General features: G+C 41.1%; 1 protein-coding gene across 3 annotated transcripts in view; it reads right to left on the reverse strand.

The window, feature by feature from the left end:
• Positions 1–15,880, reverse strand: part of LOC111964003 (TNF receptor-associated factor 2) — a 32,840-nt gene extending 16,960 nt beyond the window's left edge. For all 3 annotated transcript variants that reach the window (XM_023987639.3, XM_023987638.3, XM_023987637.3), the window contains exons 1-4: positions 15,790–15,880; positions 12,719–12,926; positions 9,355–9,433; positions 9,047–9,145 (exon numbers count right to left, since the gene is read on the reverse strand). In XM_023987639.3, the coding sequence (XP_023843407.1) occupies positions 9,047–9,145; positions 9,355–9,433; positions 12,719–12,897 (357 nt within the window). In that variant the 5' untranslated portion in view covers positions 12,898–12,926; positions 15,790–15,880. The remainder of the gene's footprint in view (positions 1–9,046; positions 9,146–9,354; positions 9,434–12,718; positions 12,927–15,789) is intronic.
• Positions 15,881–15,908: the final 28 nt, after the last annotated feature.

Here is a 15,908-nt window from a genome sequence, read left to right on the forward strand (position 1 = left end):
CCTCAGAGACACCAATATTACTTAGCCGGCCCACAAGAATGGAATGGTCTACCGTATCAAAAGCTTTGGCCAAGTCAATAAAAATAGCAGCACAACATTGCTTAGAATAAAGGGCAATGGTGACATCATTGAGGACCTTTAAGGTTGCAGTGACACATCCATAACCTGAGCTGAAACCAGATTGCATACCAGAGAGAATACTATAGACATCAAGAAAGCCAGCCAGTTGATTATTGACAAGTTTTTCCAACACTTTGATAAACAGGGCAAAATAGAAATAGGCCTATAACACTTAGGATCAGCTTGATTTCTCCCTTTAAATAAAGGACGAACTGTGGCTGCCTTCCAAGCAATGGGAACCTCCCCAGAATGTAGAGACAGGTAAAAAATGTTGGAGACAGGCTTGGCTATGATAGGGGCAGCAACCTTAAAGAAGAAAGGGTCTAAACCATCTGATCCAGATGGTTTTTTGGAGTCAAGTTTCAGGAGCTCCTCGGACTCAGTGACTGCCTGCAGGGAGAAACTTTGTAGCAGGGCAGGGGAACAAGAGGGAGAAGCATCAGGGATAGTCGCATTAAAAGGGGTGGGAGATGAGGAAATGTTGGATGGGCAAGGAGGCATGGCTGAGTCAAATAGAAATCCTGACTTAATGAAGTGGTGATTAAAGAGCTCAGTCAGTAACAACCACATCATCAACTTTAAGGGACATGGGCAGCTGTAAGGAGGGGGGATTATTCTCCAGGTCTTTAACCGTTTTCCAGAACTTCTTGGGGTTAGACCCAGAGAGAGAACTGCTCCTTAAAGTAACTAACTTTGGCCTTCCGGATAGCCTGAGTGCACTTAATTCTCATTTGCCTGAACGAGAGCCAGTCAGCCTGAGTATGCATGCGCTGAGCCTTTCGCCAAATGCAATTCTTGAGGTGGAGTAACTCTGCAAGATCACGGTCGAACCAGGGCCTGAACCGGTTTTTAATTCTCATTTTCTTTATGTGGGCGTGTTTGTTAACAATACCACTGAAAATATAAAGTGTCTTCGACAGAGGGGATCAAGCTGATTCTACACCATTTTACAGGGGCCATGAAGGAAGGCTTGCTCATGAAAGTTTTTTTAGCAAGCATCTATGACAAATCAAGACAGGTCGTTTCACTGAGCAGCCATTACGAACACAGGCTGTAAAACAGTGATCACTAAGGTTATTACAGAAAACACCAGACTGATACCAGGATTATTTGTGAGGATAACATCAAGAAGAGTAGCCTTTTCTGGGTGTTGGAGTCATACCTAGTGGGATTGGTAATAATATGAGAAAGATTTAGGGAATCCCATTGCTTTAGGACCTGGTCAGGTGGTTTAAGCATGTCCCAGTTTAGGTCACCTAGCAGAACAAATTCAGACTTGGTGTAAGGGGCCAGGAGAGAGCTTAGGGCAGGTAGGGTACAGGCCGGTGCTGATGGAGGACGATAGCACCCAGCAACCAAGAGCTATTTGAAAGTTTAATACTTAAAACCAGCAAATCAAATTGTTTGGGGACAGGCTTTGTGGAGACAACCGAGCACTGAAGGTGATCCTTGGTATAGATTGCCACTTCCCCACCTTTGGAAGATCTGGCTTGCCGAAAAAGGTTATAACCAGAAAGTTTAACATCAGTATTCAAAACACTCTTCCTTAACCACGTCTCAGTGACCAACACATCTGGATTGGAGCTCTGAACCCACACTTCCAATTGATCAATTTTTGGTAATCAGCTTCTAGTGTTAACGTGCAGAAATACCAGGCTTTTACGAGCAGAAATCAGTGAAGCAGATATCAGAGCACAAGTCAGAATTGGGACTAGCAACAGTAGATGGGCCAGGGTGTACATGCACATTTCCAGATATCATCAACAGTAATACAATCAAGGCACGGTATAGTACAGGGAGAGCTCTGCAGTGCTGATTTATGACATCTGAATGTGCATCAGATGGCAACAAGGTCATATTGTATAGCAATTTCATCAGGTAACATGAATACAAAGTCGGCGATAGGTGTTTAGAATGGGATGGGAGGCCAAAATCTATGTAACCAATTATTAACTCATTCTAAAACTAATAGGAAGGGTAAAGGTACTCCAGTTGTCATTGCTCGAACTAACACTGCTTTCTCTTCCATGTTACGCTATCTGCAATGCCGACCACTGGCCACGCTGGGCGATCCATTGTTTATCACTGATGCAACAGATGTCCAGCAAAGACAAGAAGACTGTTCTCGGCCCCAGTGTAAAAGATTGTGTTCGTACTTCGTAACTCTTCCGTTGTGTTTTTAAAGAAAGAACTGTCCAGCCAGCGATCCCAGTTGATTGGTGTTTATTCTGACGATAGACACAAGGAAGCACATTAGATGTGCAGGACAATAGTATGTTGATGGCTATAGATTCGTGATTTGTCTGTCAGCATGGAAATAACTGAAATAGCAGGGGCTAATGCGACCATTATAGAGCATGCTAGCTAACTCACTCTTACAGCAATAACATACAAAAGCACATCCCAGGATGCACCCAATATCTAACAGGTACCGTACACACACACACACACTGAACAAAAATATAAATGCAACATGTAAAGTGTTGGTCCCATGTTTCATGAACTGAAATAAAAGAATCCCAGAAATGCTCCATACGTACAAAATGTGTGTGCACAAGTTTGTTTACATCCCTGTTAGATAGTATTTCTCCTTTGCCAAGATAATCCATCCACCTAACAGGTGTGGCATATCAAGAAGCTGATTAAACCGCATGATCATTACTGGGCTGGTGACAATAAAAGGCTACTAAAATGTGCAGTTTTGTCACAACACAATGCTACAGATGTCTCAAGTTGAGGGAGCGTGCAACTGGCATGTTGACTGCAGGAATGTCTACCAGAGCTGTCACCAAATAATTGAATGTTAATTTCTCTACCATAAGCATCGTTTTAGAGAATTTGGCAGTACGTTCAACCGGCCTCACAACCACAGACCACGTGTAACCACGCCAGCCCAGGACCTCCACATCTGGCTTCTTCACCTATGGGATCATGTAAGACCAGCTATCCAGACAGCTGATGAAACTGGGGAATATTTCTATCTGTAATAAAGCCCTTTTGTGGGGAAAAACGAATTATGATAGTCTGGGCATGCTTCCCAGTGGGTGGAAGCCAGGCCCACCCATGGCTGTGCCCCTGCCCAGTCATGTGAAATCCATAGAGGGCCATTAGAGACTAATTTATTTATTTCAATTGACTGATTTCCTTATATGAACTGTAACTCAGTAAAATCGTTGCGTTTATATTTTTTTTAAGTGTGTGTTGGCAAGATAGGCAGATAGTTCACGTGCCAAGATGAAGATCATCATGCCTCAAGCGAGGGTACCCAGCGGTACGTCACCAGGGATAGAAGTCACACGTTGCTCAGTTTATGCCACACATGGTTAACATTCTCACACAAGATTCATTGTTGCGATGGTAAGATTACTTAACTGGTCTATTCGATAATATCTAAATGGCGCTTCTGCCGTAGCTACAGAGTCATCTGGTGTAAGGTTCTGCTGTTTTGGGGGATTGGTATAGCTTACTGCCTCACTGCCCATAGGCTATATTATATATTGACGCTTTGCTTGGGCAGTGAGATACCCTGAAGGAGCAGAGCCTATATCGCCAAGACTTGCATTATTCATTGCTTAAAAGCTGCAATATGTAACTTTTTGGGCGACCTGACCAAATTCACATAGAAATGTTAGTTATAAATCTGTCATTCTCATTGAAAGCAAGTGGTAAATCTGTTCTATGTTTCCCAGTCTTCATTTTTGTTTTTGCATCTTTTACTTTCGGTTTTGTACACCAGATTCAAACAGCTGATAATACAATATTCATGGTTATGGAAAATATATTTCACAGCAGTTTAGACGGTACAATGATTCTCTACACTATGCAGTTGTTTAGTCACAAACAGAAATAAGCCGAACTATTAAAATTTTTCCAAACAGAAAATGGCAGAGCGATTTCTGCATAGTGCATCTTTAATAAATGGTTAAACATATTTCTTCGTGGCGCTTTCTTTCTGAAATTAAGCGGAGCCAGTTCAGAAAGGAAACCTGAGTGCCCAGTCTGACACACCTGCTGAGATAGTACCAAAGAGGCTAGTATTAATCATGCCTACATTATTTGGTGGTCTGTTTTAAGCTGACCAGGTCCCTTCACTCATCATGCTGCTACTTCAACTATGTGCCGGCTTCTTGCTCGCACCACCAGGTTCTGTGTTTCTGCCGAGGGATTGGTATAGCTTACCGCACTCACTCTCCATAGGCTATATTATATATTGACGCTTTGCTTGGGCAGTGAGCTAACCTGAAGGAGCAGAGCCTATAGTTTCAAGACTTGCATTATTCATTGCTTTATAAATGGTTATAAATATTTCTGTGGCGTTTCCTTTCTGAACTTGCATTTAAAGTTAAAAGATCTTTAAAAAGCATTGTGTTATGAAAGGAGCAGACTTGGCATGACTGCAACATTTTTTACATTTTAGTCATTTAGCAGACGCTCTTATCCAGAGTGACTTATAGTAGTGAGTGCATATATTTTAYTACTTTTTTTCATACTGGTCCCTCGTGGGAATCAAACCCACAACCCTGTCGCTGCAAGAGCCAAGCTCTACCGACTGAGCTACACTGTTCTCAGTAATAAGTAATCCTTTAAAATCAATGATAAGCCAAAACAATAGCTGTTTTATAGCCTACTCCTACTCCCTTGGCTTAAGAGGGACAACCTGTCTATTCAGTAAACACAGTTCTATGCAAGTCATAGCTTGCAAGATTAAAATAACAGTTGGGTTGATGGTTAACCAGTCTGTTGCATACGGGTTTATAAGCAGCCAGTTATGGCAGTTAGAAGAAGTACATCTAGTTTAACTGAAAACTGCCACAACGGAGCAGGAAGTATGATTAGACTGTGGTGACCTTACACATCACAGAGAACTGCAGTAGATGCAAAAATAGTTTTTTAAAGTGTGAAACTCTTTATGGTTGTAAACTAAACTGACACCACAGATTCATATATGAGACACTGCTCTACTTAAATATTACTCATGTATAGAAAAAGGTGTTGTGTGAGATGGGAAACATTGTATGTGTTTGTGAGAGTATGGTCTATTGTGGTTGTTTTGGTGTTGCATGACACTGCACATTGAAACTGCTTGCACTTGTGCAACAAGAACTCAAATTGCTTATTCAACCACTGTGTGTCAAGGGTTGAATTAATTGTGCCTCACAACTACAAAAGTTAAAACACTAAGTCTAATACAAATGAATCCATCTACTTGTGAATCGTTACAGTAAATGTCAGTCCTGCTCTAGCTGATTCTTTTTCAAGCAGGTGGGAGGAGAAGGGGGTGGGGGGAGAGAAGAGTGTTGCCATCTACCACCATGTCTTTTCTCATTCAGTCTCAAGGCTCAAGAAGGCAGCAGAGCAGGTAAGTGAGCATGTTTTTCCACATACCCTTACCAACCCTTCTCTAAAATATCCCCAAGCCAACCTTAACCATAACTAAAAACAATAACGACTTGTCTAAAGTATTTTCCTAATTTGTAAACTCACGAAACGGTTCAGCCTATGTCAATATAAATCTGTAAACATGGGCACCCTCATAGATATTATCCTGACCAACTTGCCCTCCAAATACAAAAACATCCTGTGGCAGACTGCAGTAGCATCGAATAGTCCCCGCGATATGCAACTTTTCAGGGAAGGCAGGAACCAATACACGCAGTCAGTCAGAAAAGCAAAGGCTAGCTTAATCAAACAGAAATTTGCATCTTGTAGCTCTAACTCCAAAAAGTTTTGGGACACTGTAAAGTCCATGGAGAACAAGAGCACCTCCTCCCAGCTGCCCACTGCACTGAGGCTAGGTAACACTGTCACCACCGATAAATCCATGATAATCGAGAATTTCAATAATAATTTCTCTACGGCTGGCCATGCTTTCCTCCTGGCCACCCCAACCCCGGCTAACAGCGCCGCACCCCTCGCAGCTACTTGACCAAGCCTCCCCAGCTTCTCCTTAACCCAAATCCAGGTAGCAGATGTTCTGAAAGAGCTGCAAAACCTGGACCCGTACAAATCAGCTGGGCTAGACAATCTGGACCCTCTCTTTCTAAAATTATCTGCCGCCATTGTTGCACCCCCTATTACCAGTTTGTTCAACCTCTCTTTCGTATCGTCCGAGATCCCTAAAGATTGGAAAGCTGCCGCGGTCATCCCCCTCTTCAAAGGGGGTGACACTCTAGACCCAAACTGCTATAGACCTATATCCATCCTGCCCTGCCTTTCTAAAGTCTTCGAAAGCCAAGTTAATAAACAGATCACAGGACCATTTCGAATCCCACCGTACCTTCTCCGCTGTGCAATCTGGTTTTCGAGCTGGTCACGGGTGCACCTCAGCCATGCTCAAGGTACTAAACGATATCATAACCGCCATCGATAAAAGACAGTACTGTGCAGCCGTCTTCATCGACCTGACCAAGGTTTTCGACTCTGTCAATCACCATATTCTTATCGGCAGACTCAACAGCCTTGGTTTCTCAAATGACTGCCTCGCCTGGTTCACCAACTACTTCTCAGACAGAGTTCAGTGTGTCAAATCAGAGGGCCTGTTGTCCGGACCTCTGGCAGTCTCTATGGGGGTGCCACAGGGTTCAATTCTCGGGCCGACTCTTTTCTCTGTACATATCAACGATGTCGCTCTTGCTGCGAGTGATTCCCTGATCCACCTCTACGCAGATGACACCATTCTGTATACATCTGGCCCTTCTTTGGACACCATGTTAACTAACCTCCAAACGAGTTTCAATGCCATACAACACTCCTTCCGTGGCCTCCAACTGCTCTTAAATGCTAGTAAAACCAAATGCATGCTTTTCAACCGTTCAATGCCTGCACCTGCCCGCCCGACTAGCATCACTACTCTGGACGGTTCTGACTTAGAATATGTGGACAACTACAAATACCTAGGTGTCTGGCTAGACTGTAAACTCTCCTTCCAGACTCATATTAAACATCTCCAATCCAAAATGAAATCTAGAACCGGCTTCCTATTTAGCAACAAAGCATCCTTCACTCACGCAGCCAAACATACCCTCGTAAAACTGACTATCCTACCGATCCTCGACTTCGGCGATATAATTTACAAAATAGCTTCCAATACTCTACTCAGCAAACTGGATGCAGTCTATCACAGTGCCATCCATTTTGTCACCAAAGCCCCTTATACCACCCACCACTGCGACCTGTATGCTCTAGTCGGCTGGCCCTCGCTACATATTCGTCGCCAGACCCACTGGCTCCACCATCTGCTCATCTATCACTCCAGTGTTAATTTGCTAAATTGTAATTACTTCGCTACTATGGCCTATTTATTGCCTTACCACCTCACGCCATTTGCACACACATGTACTTTTTTTGTGTGCGTTATTGACTGTATGCTTGTTTATTCCATGTGTTGTTGTTTGTGTCGCACTGCTTTGCTTTATCTTGGCCAGGTCGCAGTTGTAAATGAGAACTTGTTCTCAACTAGCTTACCTGGTTAAATAAAGGTCAAATTAAAAAATATGTATGATGCGCAACACTGTTTGTCTTTCCATTTCCCAGTGAATCCTACAGTAAACACAGGTTGTGTTTTTATAGTCCACTGAATACGTGTTACTGACTCCAATCACACAATCTCCCACAGCCAACGACAACATTAAAAGGCCACTGAACCAACACGAAACGCCTACACGATAAAACATTTTTAGCACAAGTTGTGCTAATCATCAAGTTGGTTGTCAGCATGACATTCAACTGCACAATCTGCATGAACACAAAAACGTTCTGCTGAATCGGCCCTAGAAATGTAGCATAGACAGTATAATTTCTTTTTTTCCCCCTTGTGAAAGTAAATACAATTCTATCCACAGTTCTGAGGAAGCACATTAACCGCCAAAAAATGTTTTACTGAATTACCAGACATATATAGAGTTGACAGTCTTTTAACATCCCCCACAAAACACACAGTTATAACCTACGATTAGATACAAATGATCAAACTGAAGAAATAAAAGAGCAATGAACTTAAAACTTCCCACTCCCTAACATTACCTGTTATACAACAGTACATGTTAGTTTAACTCTTGGCAGAATGCCAAGGTTTGCTTCCTCATAAAACTCCCCTCTCTTCCTGTTTTCAGTATCTACAATCAATGGACAAATGGATTTACAGTTAAATTAGTCTAACAACAATACAATAATTTGCAGTTTAGCAGTATTATTATTATTATTATGAATTTCTCAGACTACTCAAGACAGATGGTAAACAGAATGTAAATCTAAGCCTGCGGGTCTTGGGTACTTTCCACACTCCGCCTAACAGGATTCATTTAAAAAAACTCCAGGGACTTTCCAAGTCATATAACAAAGGCAGATCCTGTTTCACTTTCACATGACAACCAAACCCGTTCCACGCGTTGATTTTGTCTATCCCCACCAAACGCCTTCATGACACGCAGGTTAAAATACTAAAACCAACTGTGAACCAACTATATTTAGTTAGTTTTCTTTGATTAATCTCTCCTGTTCATTCCTCTTCTTCTGTGGATTTTATATGATGATTGGCAACTAACTTTAAGGTGCATTAATCGCCACCAACTGTGCTGGAGTGTGGACCTCGTTCATCTTTCAACCACCCATGTGGGTATACGCTTGTAAAAACCAATGAGTAGATGGGAGAGGCGGGACCAAGTTCTATTTTAGCACCTGGCTATGCAGATACAATTATTGAATAACATGTATATGTACATTTATTTTGCAACGCTCGCACACACAATGGGGGGAAGTCTGGTCAGCATGTCAGATTGCTACTGTGTGCTTTGCTATTGGCTCTCAACACGAGAGACATGAGGGACGTCCAATCAGGGAACTCAAATTCAAAACATGCACAAGATATTCTCATTTGAATCACCCAATGACAACCCAGTAAAACATAAGCATTAACTCCATACTATACCTCATATTCTTTTATGCAACCAGTCCAAGAGCATCCCTCACTGATACATTTGGCAGGTAGGCTGGCAATTTCTCTACCAGCTGCATTGTCTGGAAAAGCCTGAGGGAGGTGACAAGAACAAAGAGTACTCTAATTACACACAGTAGTTGTCACATTCACTGTTACTGTTCAACCAGACTGGGGGGGTCTTAAACATTGAACTGTAATAAATACTTTAGATGAATGAAATCCATATCCTTTTTTCGCCAGGAGCAACATGATTCACCAGAGATGTTGTTAGAAGTTAAATGAATGGAATGGAGCCTTACCTCATTACTATTGAGAATGGACTGTGGCTCCTCATATATCTCCTCCTGTCGACAGGCTTCACAGGGCTTTGGGCCGGAGCTGATGATGGAGACACACGTCATGTGATTTTACAGTACAAAATGATTTCAGTGGCCAACAACTAGAGGGCTCTTAGCCTCACCTGAACCACTACCAGCATTTACAATGATTACCAGTAGGCTACAGAGTACAGGGTTAAACTAGAAAGATGAATCATGTAATTATGTAGCATATATAGCACTTTGGAGTATACAGATAAACATATATAAACACAAATGGGCAAGTCACTTCAAGACTTGCCCAACGAGATCCATTGCAAAGAATTGTAATAATAGGTATTAAGAATACTATAATTAGTGGGCACGGGCAAGACATACAACGACAGGCGCATCAGTATGCAAGGCAACACAAAGATGCAAACAAATTAAAAGGTTGATGTTTAAATCCACAGATTGAGAGGCTTTAGTGTGAAGGAGGAGTCAGACCACCAGTAGACAGAGAAGGGCTGTGAATGGAGATAATAGTTCCCCTATGAGAGTTTTCTGTGTGGGTTTATGACTCAGAAATATACTGTAGTCCCACTAGAAACCACTAACTATGTGGTATGCATTTAGATAACCAACCATGACCAGCTAGCTCCATGTTGAAACCACTCCCCATTCAATTCTTAGAAAATGACATGGCAACTGGAATTTCTAGTGAGTTTAAAGCGAAACAGGATTACAAATTGTACAAATTCCTGGAATTACCAAATGACTGTCCCTTGAATTTCAACATTAGCACCAATATAGCACTTCAAGTACAATGTAGTTGACCTGAACTGTAGTGAAATGTATCATATTAAATGAGTTAAGACTGTGACTGTAACGATCGTCTTGAGGAGAGAGATTGGACCAAGACGCAACGGGTAATGAAGACATGATGAATTTATTAAACAAGACGAAAACGAACTACACTTGATAATAAACAAAATAACAAAATGACGTAGACAGACCTGAACTGGAAAAACATAAACACGCAGAACAGGAATAGACTACACAAACCGAAACAGTCCCGTGTGGCGCGACAAACACAGACACGGAAGACAATCACCCACAAACAAACAGTGAGAACATCCTACCTTAATATGGTTCTCAATCAGAGGAAATGAATTACACCTGCCTCTAATTGAGAACCATATCAGGTAACCCATTAACCAACATAGATACACATAACATAGAATGCCCACCCCAACTCACGCCCTGACCGACTAAACACATACAAAAACAACAGAAAACAGGTCAGGAACGTGACAGTGAGGGTTCGTAGTTGAATGTCCGTTTCTCCTTATAAAACAACTAATCGCCCATCCAGTATTTACAATTATCTTCCAGGCTTCCACGTACACTTTAACTTATTGTTGTTCTTTCCCGTGCAGATTCTACGTAGTCTGATCTCTGATAATGTCACTTTGCAAGTTAAAAAATGCATGTCCAGTCTTGAACATACTCCAATTATAATCAGATGATAATCAGGACATCCTGGAACTAAGAAAAGCTGAAGCTTCACTCCATCTTCTTTCCATTCCACTGCACCATTTTTACTCAAGTTAGCAAATTAAGAGGCAAAAATATCTACATTTCTAGCAACAGGTGAAGTATAAAAACGTACATGGTTCCACTTCTCTTTAAAGGACTAAACGTGTGAAAACAAGCAGTAATTGTGTAGAGCATCATTGTACCATCTAAACCACTGTGAAATATATTTTCCATAATCACAGAAGAAAAAATGTGTAACAATCTGTTATAATGAAATGAACAAAACACAAATAAACATAATTAGCTGCAGTGTGAGATGGTGACATAGTTAAACTCCCAGTGAGAAGACATATTTAGTAAGAATCAGCAAGATCAGCTTGGTCCAGTTGCACCACCAGAGGTAAGATCCATTCCAGATAGTTCCAGTCGAGGCTGGACCAGTATTGGTGTTAATCTGACTGGCTACCACACACTAGGCTTGGGCGGTATACCGTTGTCACGTTCCTGACCTTATTTCCTTTGTTTAGTCTTTGTTTAGTTGGTCAGGACATGAGCTGGGTGGGTATATTTCATGTTATGTGTTTTCATTGGTTTAGGGTTGTCTAACTAGCCTGATATGGTTCTCAATCAGAGGCAGGTGTTTTACGTTGTCTCTGATTGGGAACCATATTAAGGTAGGCTGTTTGTCACTGTTTGTTTGTGGGTGATTATTCCTGTTCGTCCGTTCATTGTTTTTTCATTGTTCTCTTGTTCAGGACTGTAGCGTCGTTGGTTTCGTTTTGTTTATTGTTTTGTTCGTCTAGAAAAGTATTCTAATAAATATGGATACATACCACGCTGCGTTTTGGTCCTCCTCTCCTTCAACCAACGACGAGAGTCGTTACAACCGTAAACCGGGGTATTTGGAAAAAGCCACGGGATGATTTTTCAAAACCTTTGAAACTATTTATTTTACTTTTTTTTTACACATTTGAATATTTGTAGCTACTTGTGCAATATGTTAGGAGATAAAGAACATTGCGTTCTTCATTTCATTTTACAGTAGTCCCCAGTCACGTGGTGTTTGTTTACAAGCACACAACGATGAGAGACCAGAGCCTTGTGAGTCACTCACTGTCGTGCAGCACGCGCTTCATAATTTTTCATTATGAAGCTTACCGGAACTAGTTTCCCAAAATAGCGGTTTGTGCCAGTCATGTGCATTTGTTTACAAAGAAGCACAACGAGCAAAATGGGAGCTTTGTGAAGGGAGTCATCTCTACAGCGCAACTTAAGTTAGGTGATCAAGTTACACTTGTATGAAATTCACTACTAAATGTTTGCCAGCTATATACCTTTTAACTATTAAGTTAACTATCTAAGATGTGCCAAATAAATTCTCTCCAGCTGGGTTTTGCTAACTTGCTAATGTTAGTTAAGTGGCTAACATTAGCTTGCAAGATCAAGCTTCTTGGTCACAGCAGCAGAGACGATCTACTCCTGGATTAAAATAATATTTGGATGCCACAGGCATGGTATGGAGGGATGGAAATGTGTATACTGCCCAACCCTACCACACACCCACCGCAGACCGACACACAGAATCCCATGCTGACTCATCCAGACAGGGGCTGAGGTAAGTGGAAGGGCAAGATGCTGATGGGAGCCAAGGAACCAACAACACCACCACCACAGAGAGACACTGCAGTGCTAAAGCTACAGCAAGACTTCGTGGGGTGGAGCAGCATGCCCAGTGAGAAAGGGTTAATTAAAGTAAGGGGAACTTGAGGAAGGGTGGGGGGTTGCAGAGCCTGTAGTGGGGATGAGGTGAAGAGCTACAGTAGTCTACCTGGTGAGCAGTTTGAAACAATGGACACAGAAACGATGTCCACACTGAGCCTGGACTGGCTTCCTCAGGACCTGGTGACACTGCTGGCATTGGTACTTAGCTTCCATGGAAACAGCCAGCACACTCTGGGGTATCCCTGGAAGGGAGGAGTCCAAAGAGGGTAGAGATATGCGGGCCATGCCTCTCCATCAACGTCTCATACAGCTTCCTGTGTAAACAAATATCGAACCTTATTATTTAGCGAATGGATTAACCACACCCTATGTCCCAGGCCACTGCAATGATAGGTTACCTACATAACTCACAGGAAATACGGGGTAGAGGCAGCTGTTCTGTTTGTTTATTTGCAGCTGTTGCACTAGGGATGCATGCACAGTTAAGCGTGTCTAAAAGCCAACTTTGCTGTATGTCGTCTAAGCACATTTCTGTCATTCAACATTTCACCTCAGGTCAAAACAACAAATAAATGCAATATAGTGTAGCAGTACTTAGTAATCAACAGATAATTCAAAAAGAGACAGGACAGGAGTGTCTTGGCAGGCAGACCTGCAGTATGGACTAGAGGTCGACCGATTAATCGCCATGACCGATTAATTAGGGACGATTTCAAGTTTTGAACAATCGATAATCGGCCTTTTTGGACGCCGATTATGGCCGATTACATTGCAATCCAAGAGAAAACTGCGTGGCAGGCTGACCACCTGTTACGCGAGTGCAGCATCAAAAGGACCCTGTGGCTGCAATGAGCCAAGGTAAGTTGCTAGCTAGCATTAAATGTATCTTATAAAAAACAATAAATCTTCACATAATCACTAGTTAACTACACATGGTTGATGATATTACTAGGTTAAGTAGCTTATCCTGCGTTGCATATAATCAATGCGGTGCCTGTTAATTTATCATTGAATCACAGCCTACTTCAACTTCGCCAAACAGGTGATGATTTAACAAAAGAGCATTCGCGAAAAAAGCACAATCATACCTAACCATAAACATCAATTCCTTTCTTAAAATCAATACACAGAAGTATATATTTTTAACCTGCATATTTAGTTAAAAGAAATTCATGTTAGCAGGCAATATTAACTAGGGAAATTGTGTCACTTCTCTTGCGTTCAGTGCAAGCAGAGTCAGGGTATATACAACAGTTGTTGGCTCGTTGTGAACGGTGTGACCGTAATTAATTCGCCAGGATTTTACATAATTGGGACATAACATTGAAGGTTGTGCAATGTAACAGCAATATTTAGACTTAGGGTTGCCACCCGTTCGATAAAATACGGAACGGTTCCGTATTTCACTGAAAGAATAAACGTTTTGTTTTCGAAATGATAGTTTCCGGATTTGACCATATTAATGACCAAAGGCTCATATTTCTGTGTTTATTATATTATAATAAAGTCTATGATTTGATATTTGATAGAGCAGTCTGACTGAGCGGTGGTAGGCAGCAGCAGGCACGTAAGCATTCATTTAAACATCACTGTACTGCGTTTGCCAGCAGCTCTTAGCAATGCTTGAAGCACAGCGCTGTTTATGACTTCAAGCCTATCAACTCCCGAGATTAGGCTGGCAATACTAAAGTGCCTATAAGAACATCCAATAGTCAAAGCTATATGAAATACAAATGGTATAGAGAAATAGTCGAAGCGTCATAGTTCCTATAATAACTACAACCTAAAACATCTTAACTGGGAATATTGAAGAACTGGGAATATTAAACCACCAGCTTTCATATGTTCTCATGTTCTGAGCGAGGAACTTAAACGTTAGCTTTTTTATATGGCAAATATTGCACTTTTAACTTTCTTCTCCAACACTGTGTTTTTGCATTATTTAAACCAAATTGAACATGTTTCATTATTTATTTGAGACTAAATAATGTTATTTATGTATTATTTTAAGTTAAAATAAAAGTGTTCATTGTTCATTCAGTATTGTTGTCATTATTACAAATATATCTATAAAAATTGCGCAATTAATCGGTATCGGCTTTTTTTGTTCTCCAATAATCGGTATCGGTATTGAAAAATCATAATCGGCCGACCTCTAGTATGGACAGATTTAACTGACTCTTAATCCTTTTAGTCTCAGAGAGAGAGGATTCTTGTAATAGTTTGAAATTGTAAAGTGAAGTCACTTCAAGAGAAAGAGAAAAGAGATTTAAAAGGTGATGTTGTTACACAAGTAAATGAGTAGTGCTTGAAATTGTATATGCCTTTCCACAGACCTTTAAACATAATAATTAATGGCTGGGTTCCTTTTTGTTTGTTTTTGCTGTTCTCCAAATAGTATTTTTTAGTCTTTAAAACTGCAATATGTAACTTTCTGGGTTACCTGATCAAATTCACATATAAATGTTATAGATCTGTCATTCTCATTGAAAGCCAGTCTAAGACATGGTAGATATGTTCTATGTGCGCTATTCCTATGCTTCCATTCTTAAGTTTTGTTTTTTCAATCTTTTACTTTCAGTTTTGTATACAAGCTTCAAATAACTGAACATACAATACTCTTGGTTATGGAAAATATATTTCACTGTGGTTTAGATGGTACAATGATGCTCTACACAATTACTGCTTGTTTTGTCACAAAAACTGAAATTAGGCAAACTATTTTAGCAACCAGTAAATGGCAGAGCGATTTCTGCATATTGCACCTTTAATACATTGTGTAGCAATGCAGTAAATGAGCTCCAGCTTCAACGTCCAACTGCCCCTCCCAGGCAATTTGAGAAATCTAACTGAAACAATGTTCTTGTTTTGACAACTGCAAACGCACGCTGATCCAGAAAACTACTTTAAACTGCATGTACCGTAGAGATGCAGCCAAGGTACAGAAAACATTTTCTAAGTAGGTCTGTCCATTTCCTTTTTTCCCTGCCAGTGGACATCTTGCTCAACTGTCGTACTACTGTAGGCTTAGCTATGGAGCCATGCATTTACGGCATAACGTTGACTTTCTTCTCAGCAGTGCACTACCTGCATACTGAAAAGGTTTTCGGGGTGAGCGAGCCCCAATATCATGACCATTCATCCAAGCTACAAAAAATAAGGAAGTGTTGTACTTACCAAATTAAGGCCCAATGTACTACAGCTTTTTGTGCTGTACTTTTTCTGTTGCAGCCCACGTGACTGATTACGGTGACTGTACACTAGATAGCAGTAAGTTGCTGCGTACGGCTTAGGCC

The sequence above is a fragment of the Salvelinus sp. IW2-2015 genome, linkage group LG5 (genome assembly GCF_002910315.2).
Source record: "Salvelinus sp. IW2-2015 linkage group LG5, ASM291031v2, whole genome shotgun sequence".
NCBI classification, from domain to species: Eukaryota; Metazoa; Chordata; class Actinopteri; order Salmoniformes; family Salmonidae; genus Salvelinus; species Salvelinus sp. IW2-2015.